We start from the raw sequence: 12,919 nt of genomic DNA, 5'->3' as shown, positions 1-12,919 counted from the left end.
GAGGGGAAAAGCCTCGGGTGGCTCCCAGATCCGAGGGAAGTGTGAGGGAAGCAGGGCCTTGTGAAGCCCCACCAGCTCTGTGCGGTGGGTACTGCTGCCTGAGGGCTGGGAAAGGAGGAACAAGCCTGATTTTCAGCCCTGCTTCTCCCTCGCTTTTCCAGTGTGGAAAGGTGATGGCCAGATCCTTGAGCCTCTCCCTTCTTCTGCTGGCCCCTGCCTTCAAATTTTTCCCTAATGAGTCTTCCTAACAAATTTCCCTAATTATTTTTGCACACTGAAAACACCTGCAGACCCTTTTCCTTCCCATGCCATTGGAGCGGTGTGAAGGGGGTGGGAACACAGCCAGAGCAGCCAGGGATGCTCCAGCAGCATGTGGGACCACCCATGGTGTAGGTGGGGGACACTGGGGTGGGATGTGGGACCTGTGGCCACCACAGCATCCGCTCCAGCAGCAGCACTCAGCCCCCGTGGTGGATGGGCCAGGTCCTTCCCCTCCTTGGTCCTTCCTCTCCATAGGGCTTCTTCCATCCCATGGTCCTTCCTCTCCATGGTCTTTCTTCCTTTCTATAGTTCTTCCTCTCCACAGCTGTGTTTCTCCATGGGCTGGAGATGCTGCTGCTGCTTGAGGGATGCCCCAGCGCCTGTGTGTGCGCAAGGGGTGCAGTGGGAAGGGCTGTGGGGGATTTGTGGGGTGCAGGAGGTGCCCTGAAGCAGGGGTGGGCGTGGGCAAGGTGTGTGTGAAGTGTGTGTGAAGAGCAAGCACGTGGGTGTGAAGTGTGCGCGCACATGGGGGTGTAACAAGGCGTGCCTGGGGTGTGTAAGGGGTGTGCAGGCAAGGGGAGCACCCACAGTACTTGGGGTGTGTGTAGGGGTGTGTGAACCCAGGGGGGTGTGTATTGTGTGTGTAAGGTGCGAGTACATGGTGCAGGGAGGGAAGGGTAGAGGTATCAGTACACAGCACCCTGGGGTGTGTTTGTGTGTGGGGGTGTGTGTGTACAAGGCTGGGAGTGCACGTGTGTGTGTGTAAGGCTGTGCCGTGCCCCGGTGTGTGTGTGTGTAAGGCTATGAATGTAAGTGTGTGTGTGTGTGAGGCTGTGCCGTGCCCCGGTGTGTATGTAAGGCCGTGCCCCGCTGTGTGTAAGGCTGAGCCGTGCCCCGGTGCCTCCCTGTGCCCGCGCCAGGGCGCTCCCCGCGGGCGGGGCGGGGGCTGGGGCCGGGGCGGAGCGGGGCGGTGCCGTGGCTGGCCCGGGGCGGTGCCGAGGCCGGGGCGGTGCCGTGGCCGGGGCGGTGCCGGGCCGGGGGAGGCCGGGGCGGTGCTGGGGCTGTAAACACGGGGCGGAGCGGGCTGGGGCCGCTCCCGCGCACACCCGAGCGCAGCCGCGGCCGGGGCCGCTTCAGCGGCGGCAGCACCGTGAGCGGGGCCGGGGGCGCGGGGCGGGGGCGCGGGCCGGGCCGGGGCTGGGGCCGGGGCGGGGGTGCGCTCGGGCTCGGCAGAACAATGGGGCGGGGGGCCGGGCCGGCCCCGGCGCGCTCGGCCGCTCACCGCGCTCCGCTCCCCGCAGGCAGCCCCGATGGCCAAGCAGCCCCCCGAGGTGAAGGCGCGACGCGACGGCGAGGGCGGGCGGCTGCCGGCGGCGGAGGGGCCGGGCCCGGGCGCGCAGCTGCGCCCCGGCGCTCCCGCCGCCCTGCCCGGGGCCGGCCCGGTGGCCGCGGCCGCCGCGGCGCGGGGCCCGCCCGCCAGCCCCGGCCCCTTCGCCACCCGCTCGCCGCTCTTCATCTTCGTGCGGAGGTCGCCGCTGCTGCCGCGCTCCTCCAGCGGGTACTTCTCGTTCGACGCCGAGCGGAGCCCCGCGCCCCTGGGCTGCGATAAGGCCACGCAGACCCCCAGCCCGCCGTGCCAGGCGCTCAGCCACTGCCTCAGCGCCATGGGTAAGCTCTGGGGCGCGGCTCCCCATCCTCCTTCTCCTCCTCTTCCTCGCCTCTCCTCCCCGCCGGGTTCGGCTGCCCTCGCCTCCCCCTCCTCACCTGGCTTGGTTGCCCTCGCTCCCCCTCCTCGCTTGGCTTGGCTTGGCTTTCCTCAGAACCATGGAAAACACGAGTTCTCGTGGGGGCGTGTGAAGGTGTGAGAGCAGAGTGCCGGGGGAGATATGTAGAGGGCGAATACACAGTGTAAGGGTAGGTTGAAAGTGCCGGAGTGGTTTTCCCACCCCTCAGCTGGCTTGGCTTTCCTTGCCTTCTCCTCCTCACCTGGCTTGGCTTTCCTCAGCGCCGTGGAAAACACGGATTCTCGTGGGGGTGTGTGAAGTGCCGGGGGTTTGTGTGCACGTATGAATGCAGGAGGGGTGTGTAAAGCTGCGAGCGCACAGTGCTGGGGGATGGTAGGTGCATGAGGGGTCCTGCGCTCTGCCTCGGCGTCCCTTGGAATGCTGGAAAACGCAGGTAGCCATGTGAGGCACCTGCAGCAGCACCTCCCGCATCCCACCCTGTGGATTTTGGGAGCACCCGAGCCGGCGTGCCGCAGGCTGGAGGTTCTCCCGGCGCTCTGGGATTTGTGGAAGCTGGCCGGGCCCGCCGAGCAAACAGAGTGCCGGGGAACTCCCGCGCGTCCAGCGCCGGGCTTTTTATTACTATGATGTTTATTCTTTTCCGGGCTCGGTCAGTCGCTGCCAGGGGAGGAGGAGACGGAGTTGTTGAGTCCAGCTTCCTACTCAGGGCTTGCTCGTCCAAGGCTGTTTTGCCAAGCAAGTGGCTCCTGGCTCGTGCGTCGCTGCCGGCTCTCTCATCGCTCAGTGGCGGAGGTGCTGGGGTCATGCATCCCGAAATCCCGCTGGGAAGCGGCCTGCAGGCGGGCGGGGGCGTGTTTACGAGTGGCTTTGCCAGGTGAAGCCTCTCCAGCAGGGAAAACCTGCCCGCGGGAGCTGCCTGCGTGTCCAGCGTTCCCCTCTCCTGATGAATTTGCTCTAATTGGAGGAAATCTTTGAACTTCCACCTTTTAGCTTCCACCAGGGCATGGTTGGAGCGTGGCATGGGGATAACAAACACCAGCTCCAAGCTGTCTGGGATCTAAACACCATCTTTTTTGGTTGGTGGTGTTTTTGCTCCCTCCCGGCTCCGGGCTGTGGCTCTGGCTGCGGAGGCCTGGCTGTAACGTGCCCTCAGGAAAGATTTTGTGACATTATTGCGGTAATTACAGCTTAATTCAAGTTTCACAACCTCGCCCTGGCACGGGCAGGCAGGGATGCTCCCGGAATTCCTTGCCGGGAGAGCCGAGACTTCGGTTTCTTTTTTCCATGGAGAGATTGAAGTTTTCCCTGTTTTTTTTTTTTTTTTTTCCCAAATTCCTGTGTTCTCATCAGCTGTTTTATTGGTGCCATTGCTCTGTGAGTGTTGCTAGGGACATCATCCTAAACAACTATAAGCAAATGGAAAATCCTTAGTGCTGTTTAACCAGGATCCCTGGATACTCCCGGATTGATTGCGCTGGGAACATGGAGCCTCAGAGCTGTTCTATCCCCATCCAGGCCTGCAGCTCCCAGGCTGTGACTTCCCATGCAGCTCTCCTTGGGAAGTACCCATGGCTTTGCCCTGCACACCTCCTCCTCAATCCCTGTGCCTTGGCAGTGTCCTGCTGGAGGTGTGCCATGATGTTTTCCGCATGGAAGTGGGTCAGTCCCTTGGGAAGGAAGCAAAGGGGCTATTTTTGTTGTGCTTTTACCCACTGATTTTATCTGTTGTGAGCAGAGGCTGTGAGGTGGAGAGTTTCTCTCGGAAGCATAAGCAATAATAATAATTATTATTACTAAAATAAACAGGTGCTTCCTGCGACCAGGAGCGACGGATGCTCCCGGCCTCTCCCATGGGCAGTGGGGAACTGCTCCAAGGCTGCTCCAGCATGGCAAACTCATGCTCTGCCTCAAAAGTCCTTCTCTAAATCCCATAAAACCTTCCCCAAAGGTTTCCTTGAGGACAGAAAATGTGGAGGCAGCCCTTGGGAATGCCTTGGGTTGTGTAAAGAAGAGTTGTTAGTGTGGATGTTTTGGGAAGTGATGCTTTGGGCTGTTTTGCCTTCCTGACAGCTGAGGGGCCACACCCAGTTGCCTCCAAAGCCATTTTTTTTTTTTTGGGAAATGAGACAAAAGCAGCAAGGGGATGCTCTGGGATGGGAGGGAGCAAGGGTTGCAGTGCCAGCCTGGCATATCCAGGAAGATGATTTTGGGGATGGGAAGGAGAGGAGCAGGGGTGAGTTGATTTGGTTGTGCTGGAGGAAGAGGCTGATCCTGTTTCTGGGGAAAGAGGTTGGCAGGGATGGGGAATTCCCAGCTGGGGGTGTAAGTCACCCAAGACAAACTCACCCTTTGTGGAGGGGTGTTGGGTGACTCTGTGCCTGGTGTTTTGTGTCTCTCCGTGGGAGAGGTTCCTTTCCTTCCGTTGAGTTTTCGGTGTGAAGGCGTGTGTTTGTTTGCATGCAGATTTTGGGAATGTGTCTGGAGCAGCTGCGCTGTGAATGGGTTTTCCCGGTGCGCATTCTCATGGGGAGAGAAGCAGCATGAACCTCCTGTTGCTTGCAAAGGAGATTCTCCCTGTGCAAATAGTTGGATTTAAGGGGAAGACCTTGAGCTGGGAATCTGGTGGTGATATGCTGATGCTCTTGTTTTGGAATCACTGCTGTTTTCTCCCGGCTCTCCAAGATTTCCTTCAGGGGGGTTGGATAACCAACGCAGGAGCTGAAGTTGCAATTTGGGGTTGGTTTTTTTGCCCTTCCGAGCCGGAACTGCAGCAGTTCCATGCTGGAGCATCCCACGGGCTGGAGCCAGACGCGGCATCCCGGGGGTGCTGGTGGCCCCGGGCTGTCCCCGTGCCCGGTGCAGCCGTGTCACCCACGGTGACGGGCGCCGGCTCGCGCTATGACTGTGTCCCCCCGCCCCCGAAAGCGCCTGTGACTGGTTTGGGGACCAGTTATGACTGGCCCCTTTCGCCGCCGCCGCTCGGCAGCGCCGCAGAAAGTTTTCTGAAAACCTCAGCCCGATTTCGCTCTCAGCCACCGAGCCCAGCCCGAGTCTCTCGGGCGGAGGAGCCCCGTGGGCGCGATGCCGGGGCAGAAGGAAGGATGGAGCAGGGGGAAAAGATGGAGCAGGGGGAAAGGATGGAGCAGGAGCAGCGCCGCTCCCCCGCGTGGTTCTCCTCACGTCCCCGGCGCTCCTCGCCTCTTCCTGCCCCGGCTCGCCGCGTGTTTTTGTTTCCCTGGCTGGGCCGGCCCCGCTGACGGCGGCGGTGGGATTTGGGAAGGTCGCTCCGCCCCGGCCGAATCCCGTTTGGCTTCCCGGAGGAGCCGGGGCGGAGGGAGGGCCGCGAGCGCCGCGCGTGGTTCATTCACCGGCGGGAGGAGAAGCGCTCGGGGCAGGCGGCGGGCGCTGCTCCTGCGCTACTACAGCGTGAAAACAAAACACATCCTCCGGCCAAGCAGCGCTGCCTTGGCTCGGAAATGCATTTTCCAGTCAGGTTGGAGCCAGGCTTTTATTTAATTTCTTCTTCTTTTTTTTTTTTCTTTTTTTTTTTTTTTTTACTGCCCCACTAAGCCTTTGAATATTTGGAAGATTGGAAGCTATTCCTGTTCCCTTGTGATTCCTCTGAAGCTGTCGTGCCAAAACACTGCTTTGTTTTGTGCAGTAATTTTTTTTTTTTTTTGGTTGTGTGGGGTTGCTTTATTTTTATTTTTTAAAATTTATTTTCATTGGATTTTTGTTTGTTGGTTGGGGTTTTTTTTCTATTCCTTAAGGCTGCAATTCCTGCTCACATCCTGCACTTCGTGGGAGGGGGATGAGGTGGTGCTGGTACCGTACATGGTCCTGTCTCCTTTTTTTTTCCCCTGGCTATTTGGAGGGTTTATCACATGTTTAATAACTTTTTGAGATGGAGATGTAAATAATTATGTATCCTGCGGTATAATTAATACATTAACTCCTTCTTTTCTCTTTCAAGCCAGCACTTGGATTTGCTGGAAGTGTGGGTTCTCCATACACAAATCCAGCTGTGGCTTTCTTCTCCCTGTGACAAACCCATTGGTTTTCCTTGTTGGGCACTTGAGGATGATTTGGCGAAGAAATGTTAGAACTGGATGAAAATATCCAGGCAGAGGGATTTTAAGGTTAGGGAAGGAGTCGCTGCTGAAGGAAAGAAATAAGAGGGGGAAGAGGAGGTTTGGCGACGGAAGGAAATTGGAGAGTGGCATTTTGGCTTTTATCCCTCTTTAAGAGGGACCAAAGTTTGGAGATGCTCCTGTGGGAAGCCTACAGTAAAAAAAGGAATAAATAAAAGCCTAGTAATAATAATAGTAATATGGAAAGAATGAGGAATAAAAGCCTGTACATTGTATACCGTGAGTCCCCACATGCGCCGCCTGGATTTAAGGGAATTTAAATATAATAGTAATAAAAAATAGGAGTACAGTGGCAAGATGGGTTACTACAGAGTTTTGTGGAGTAAGTTCTCTACAATTTGTTCTTCTTCCTGGGTTTCCAACTCTCCCGTTTCATCCCACGCAGCTTCCCGGTGGCAATCCCACTCTCCGGCCGAAGAGGTGCAGCCGGAAATCTGGATCGCGCAGGAGCTGCGGCGCATCGGGGACGAGTTCAATGCCTCCTATTGTCCACGCAGGGTAACTTTCCCCTCTTCACTTCCCATTTCTCTCAAAGGGAAAGGCTGAATCATCTCTGGAAACTCTCTCTGCGGTGAGCGTTTTGTTCACTCAGACGGAGAAAAGGCTGCGCGGGTGGGCCTAGACCAGGCAAATCAGCGGCGGCGGCGGCCTCAAATCAATGAAAATTAACCTTTAAATCAATGAAAAATAACCTTGAAATTGGGGCTGGAGCCCTTGGGGCACCAGGTTTGCACGAGGTTTTTGGGGCAGAAGCGTTGGGTTGGGCCTGGACCTGGTGGTGATGAGGAAACTTTTAAAAAGGAAGAGGCAGGGAAAATTTGGGGGTGGTTTTGGGGGATGCGATGCCTGGCACTGTCGCTTTTAAGGAAGCATTCAGTGGGATTCCTAGCCCAGCTCCCAAATCCCGGCTGCTGCAGAGAAGAGACTCGGTCCCAGAACTTATTTCTCTTGCTAAAACTGTTTTGAAAGAGTTTTTATAAGTCCATGAACTCGCTCACCTTGGGGTGTTGCAGCCCAAGTTGATGTAGTAATGCCAAGGAAAAGCCCAATCCCAAGGCAGCCCAGCCCAGGGGGTGAAGCAAGAGGAGCTTGCGGGTGACTCGGCTGCCGAGTGTTGCCGACGGCTGCGTGTCCCTGCTTGTGGATTCTGCTCCCTCCCCTTGGGCTCGTCCGTGGGAAGAGGAGCCAGGAGCAGTGTTGGTGATGGAACGCCGGCTGATGGATCCTTATCCATCCTCTGGCTCCCAAATTGCTCCTGCAGTGTTTCCTCACTGCTCCCAGGGTTGGCTTTCCTGCAAAATGGGGGTCAAGCTGCCATGGTCCTGCTTTTTCCTCATCATCTCCACCTGCTGCACTCTATCCAAACGCTCTGGCATTCCTGACCTGCAACAAAATGGTGATAAGCTGATATCCTGAATCCAGAATCCAAAATGTGCATCTTCCGACCTCCCCCATCCAGGCTGATCCCTTGTGATGCAAAGTGGCTGCTTTTTGGGATGAAAGGACATCTTTCCAATGAAAGGGAGGGATCAGGCTGTCCAGAAAGCTGGAGGCACCGGGTAGCAGCAGGCAGATCTAGAAGAGCAGGAGGAAATGCAGAGTGCCACATCATGGCATATCCTGAGCTGGAAGGGACCCACAAGGATCATCCAAATCCAACTCCTGGCCCAACAATCCCACGCCCAAGAGCGTTTTCCATACATTCCTGGAGCTCTGGCAGCCTTGGGCCTGTGACCATTCCCTGGGGAGCCTGTTCAGTGCCTGAGACCCTCATCCCTTCTCCCATCTCCTCCCTGCCTCCCAGAGCAGTGCCTTAAATTTGGAGCACTTTGTGAGGAGCAGGAATGTCCTTCTAGCGGTATCCCAGCTCCTTTGGTGCTGGAAATCTCTGGGTACACCATGCTGCTCCCTACAAACCTGAGGTGGATAAGGGGGTGAATTTAATGGGACTAGGGTCATTTCCCAGGCAGCAGCAGGATGAGGTGCAGGGAGCATCCCCCAGGTTTGCACGAGGCTGTTCCCAGCACTGCGGCCGCAATTCCAACCCGGGGCTGGCCCGGGGCGAGGAGCGGAACGCGGAGGACACGTCCTGTCTGCTCAGGTGACACGAGCAGGGGACGTCATGCGTGACCCTAAAAACACTTTGTACCTGGTGCAGTCAGCATGTGACAAATTCTCCCTCCTTGCAGCCAGATCTGGGGAAATTTCAGCGCTTTTAGGCCATTGTTTAATTATCATGCCTGAGGTGCTTTGCGGAAAGGTCCCTTTTTCCCCTGGCAGCTGCTCCGGAGGGGAAGGTGGAAGGACTCGTGCCTGCCGGCCCCGCCTGGCTCTGGGGTTTGCCCTTTCAGCCCGAGGTTAGAAATGGGGAACTGCAGCCCTGCCAGAGCCGCACTCGCCAGGCAGGTCGGGGCTGTCGGACGGGTCCCGGTGTTCCCTGGCGCGTTCCCAGTCACGCTCCCCAGGGTGTGGCCTCCCCCTGGGACCACTTCTCGGACAAGACACCAGGAAATTGGGCAATTCGCCATCCAGCCGCTCCTTGGCCCAACAAGGCTTGTGGGTCCAGGGCTTTTTCTGGAAGAGGGGGCATCCCTTGGCTGCTGTCACGAGCCTCAAGCTCTGCTAGCTGCAAAGTGGAAATCCCAGAAGTTGGAAAATGCCTCCAAGACCGAGTCCAACCTGTGACGGATCCCCACCTTGTCACTGAGTGCTACATCCAGTCATTCCTTGGATGCCTCCAGGAATGGGGACTCCACCCCCTCCCTGGGCAGCCCCTTCCAGTGTTTAACAACCTTTTCCATGGAGCAATTCCTCCTGATGTCCAACCTTGAATGTCTTGTTTCAACTCCCCAGTTATTTTTATACCTCTTTATTCCAGAAAGCCTGATTTCGGCATTTCTCTTCCCTCCTTCTCTAAGCCTCATGATGCTTTTATTTGCTTTTCCCGTGTTCTCCGCCACATTGGGGGTCAGGGTGGTGGAGGAGAACCTGCTGCTCTTCTCACTGAGGGATATTTTTAGTTTGTTTGGAATTTTTTCCTCCCACCCTGTGGTTTTTAACCCCCCTGACTGTCCCAGCAGGGCTGGCTGCCCCTTGTTTTCCAATCTCCTGGCAGCATTGCACAATTCCTGTGCCAAGTGCATGCGACATCCCTGTAGCAGTGCCACCCGATCCCAAAATCCATGCCCAAGGCCAGCATGGATGGGAGAGGGCAGCACCAACCCAAAAAAAGACTTGAAACATGAAAGGTTGTGGGGTTTATTCTCAATCTTTGTTAAACACTTCACTTGGTGCCTCTGGAATATTTTCCAGGTGTTCGTAGCATGGGATGGGGCTGCCTGCTGGGAATTAAAGTCACCACTTTGGTTTTCCTCTTCTTTTCTTTTTTTTTTTTTTTTTTTTTTTTCTCCCTCCCTTTCAGGGTTTCTTGGATCACCAGGTGGGAAACCCCCAGGTCGTGATCCTGCGCCTGCTGCGTTACATCATCCGCCTCATCTGGAGGCTCCAGTGAGCGCCGGGCGCATCCCGAGCCACCAGGACTGAATTCCTCACTGGGAAAGCCCGGGAAGGACGGACACATGGATGGATGTGGGGCTCCCACCCTGCCTCTCCCCCAGGACACGTGGCAGGATGAGGGTGGACATCCCTTTCCGACCGTGGCGTTTTACGGCAGAGTGGTGTTTCCTCGGTGTTTCTCTCCACTCTTTTTATTCATTTTCTAGCCTGTTTTTCCCGGAAAAGTCTCAGAGAAAATGTGGAATAATGTTTTGTCATCCTTCCTGGAATCCTGTGGGATGAGCCCCACAGTGGGAAAGAGGGAAACCTGAGCCAGCTGAAGGGCAGAGCTGCCAGAGTTTGCCTTGCAGAGACTCGGATTCCTCGCCTCTCCCTTTGCCTCCAGGCTGGAAAAAGGGCAGAGGGATTTAATCAGCACTTCTCTTACCTGTAAATACCTAATGCTACCCCAAATCCAACTTCATTTGCATCATGCAAATCAGCCTATTTCCTGCTGACTGATTTTTTTTTTTTTTTTTTTTTGGGTTTTGATATCTCTATTTTTTTGATCCATTCTGAATTTCAAGACTTCGCTGTCGAACTCCAGGGTCCAAACCATCACAACCAACCAACCAAACCCCAAACCACCAGGTTGCCTTTTTTAAAAGAAATTCTTTCTATAAAGTGTGAAAATGCTTCTGTAGTGTCTGATATCAGATGAGGGGGACTGAGTAACCCAGCAATAAACCATTCCGGAGGCAGGGAGCAGCTCCTGGAACGCTGCAGCCGGAGGTGACGGCAGCAGGACCTGCTGTGAGTCGTGGCTGTCAAAAGAGGTTTCCAAGATTGTGTTTTCCTGGGATCCTCTCCGTGTTTGGACGGGGATGAGCACCCGGATGCAGATGGAAGGATGCCAGCCTGACATGGATCCATCCAGGACATTCCGTGGGGATGTGACTGCTCTGTGTCCTCCCAGAGAACTTCCCAGGTGCTCCATGGCCCAGGGCCTCTCCCCTTTCCCCCGGAGCCGTGGATACGGGGCTGTTCCCATTGCCTCCTGGCGGATGTTTCCGGGGATCGGCTGCTCCGGCCATCCCATATCTATGCACAACCATCCCCCTGCCCTCAGGCTGGTGCAGGTGCTCCCCAAAGCCACGGGCTTGTTTCTCATCTCACCAGCACCATAGGAAAAGAAAAGGAGGAAAACCCCATCCCGAGCCCCCCCCCCCCCCCCCCCGGCGTGGTTCCTCCCGCTGGGAGAAGCTGCTGAGTGCCATGGATGATAATTAGTGTTAATTAACGATGGACAGACCCCAGTGGGACCTCTCTGCACGGCTGTGCCTGGCGGGTCAGAGTGGGGCCTCCCCTCCTGCTCCAGGAGGATCACGGAGGGAGTTTTAACCTCGGTTGCCAATTTTATTCCCTTTTTTCCCTTGGAGGTGCACGGTGAGCAGCGGTTGCAGGAGCAGGGAATGTTTTGGGAAGGGCATTTTGGAACCCTTTGGGGGGAACCTTTGCACTGGTGGAGAGCGAGTGGTTCAAATAATGAGGGAGCTTGGCCAGGGTAGATCCTGCTCCTCATCCCTTGGGATTTGCCTCTGGCTTTGGCTCGCCGTGCTGCCCCAGCCAGCCCTTTTTTACTGTAGGCTGCCCCCAGGGATTTCCCATGGGAGCCTCCATGGAATTCCACTGACAAAATGAAAATTAAACAGATAAAACTCGGCAGCAGAGCGGGGGAAACCCAGCAAGGTTTTTTTTTTCTCCCAGTTGAGTTCCATCCTTGCTGAAATGGTGCTTTGGGATCTCCCAACTTTTGGCATCCCAGAATGTGTCCCTTGGAGTACACCAAAGAATCACCAAAGAGCACTTTACCCCATCCTCCCATGGAGACAAAAACCAGATACATTTTAAGGAAAAAAAAAATCAAGGTATTGGCAAAGTCTCCCAGGGCCTTCTCCACAGGAGGAGTTCCCAGCCAAAAGTCATAGGAAAAGGAACCCCAAAAAGCAGGATTCCTGTGGAGTTGTGAGGTTTAGTGGGGAAAAGCCCCCAGAAAAGCCTCAGAACAGAAGAATGATATAAAATAGGGATTTATGTTCCTTTTAGCCATGTTGGCTGCCTGCTCTGGGTCATTTTTAAGTGTAGCCTGTGCTCTGTGTTGCACCAAAAGGATGAAAAGTTTTCCTTGGAAACCAGATTGATCCCGTTCTCGCTTCTCCTCTTTTCCACCAAACTGTAAATACCCAAATATTTATTAGAGTAGAGCACCGTATTATTTTCATCATCTGAGCCAAATATCTGTGTGCAATGTATTCCCTCTCCTTTCTCTCCTGTAAGTTTTGTACAGCTTAGAAATACTTTAAAAAAAACCTACAAAAAATTAAAAAAAAAAAAAAAATCCTGTTTTTTATCCTACACTTTTTTAGAGTTGAATTGGTAAATACTGTAGGTCCTATTTCTGGTTTTGGTTTATTTCCCCCCCTGTGTAATTAATGCACTCTACTGTTTAATGCTGTAACTTGTAGAAATGTTGTATATTTATTTCCTGCTTATTTAAGTTCCTGTGAAGATTTGGTTTCCTCCCTGCCAGAAGTGTTGGATCCCCTTCCAAAGCCATCGTGGTGTGGATAACGAGATTTTAATCTTCTTTTTGCTCCAAGTGCCTAAGTCCCCATTTCCCATGAGTGATTTAGGCACATCAAAGACTTCAGCATTAGTGAAATTCAGTGGGAATTTGGCTCCTCCACCCCCCGGGATTGCTCCAGCCAGGTTTTCCTGGAGCAGCCATCCCGTGAATCACTAAATCGTGTCGCAGGACCCAGCGTATGTAGCATTTTTGACTGCAATTTCCCTGCCTTCCTTGTGTTTTGCACTGATGAATTTTGGACAGGGTAATTGCCACTTTACTTGTGCAATACTGCTGTAAATAATCGCAAGAGCCTTGTTTTTTTGGGGGTTGTTTTTTGGTTTTGTTAAGAATCTTTTATGTTCTTAATATGAGTTTTATATGAATAAAAACTTTCAACTATTTGTCCTGAGTGCTGGGTTTTTTTTTTTTGGGGGGGGCGGGGGGTTGAGGCTCTCCTGAGAAGAGGATATTTGTTGCTTTATCACCAATTTTCCCCATTTTTCACCCATTCTCCCTCCAGACATGGTGTTTCCCTCTCCATTTTGGTGTTTCCCTCTCCATTTTGACATTTCCCTCTCCATTTTGGTACCCTGCAGCTCCAAGATGCTCCAGGCCACCCAAAATGCAGCTCTTGAATG

At 54.5% G+C, this 12,919-nt stretch overlaps 1 protein-coding gene across 1 annotated transcript; it reads left to right on the top strand.

Annotated features, from left to right (window-relative positions):
* Positions 1 to 1,571: 1,571 nt before the first annotated feature.
* Positions 1,572 to 12,597, top strand: BCL2L11 (BCL2 like 11; the record flags this gene model as incomplete). Its single annotated transcript, XM_082276874.1, has 3 exons — positions 1,572 to 1,929; positions 6,543 to 6,655; positions 9,579 to 12,597. 3 exons carry the CDS (start codon positions 1,572 to 1,574, stop codon positions 9,666 to 9,668), a joined length of 561 nt encoding a protein of 186 aa, XP_082133000.1. The 3' UTR covers positions 9,669 to 12,597.
* Between the last annotated feature and the right edge of the window lie 322 nt (positions 12,598 to 12,919).

This window comes from Coloeus monedula (genome assembly GCF_965178545.1).
Source record: "Coloeus monedula genome assembly, chromosome: 2".
Lineage (NCBI taxonomy): Eukaryota > Metazoa > Chordata > Aves > Passeriformes > Corvidae > Coloeus > Coloeus monedula.
The sequence above is the reverse complement of the archived record's forward strand: the minus strand, read 5'-3'. Positions and strand labels throughout refer to the sequence as shown.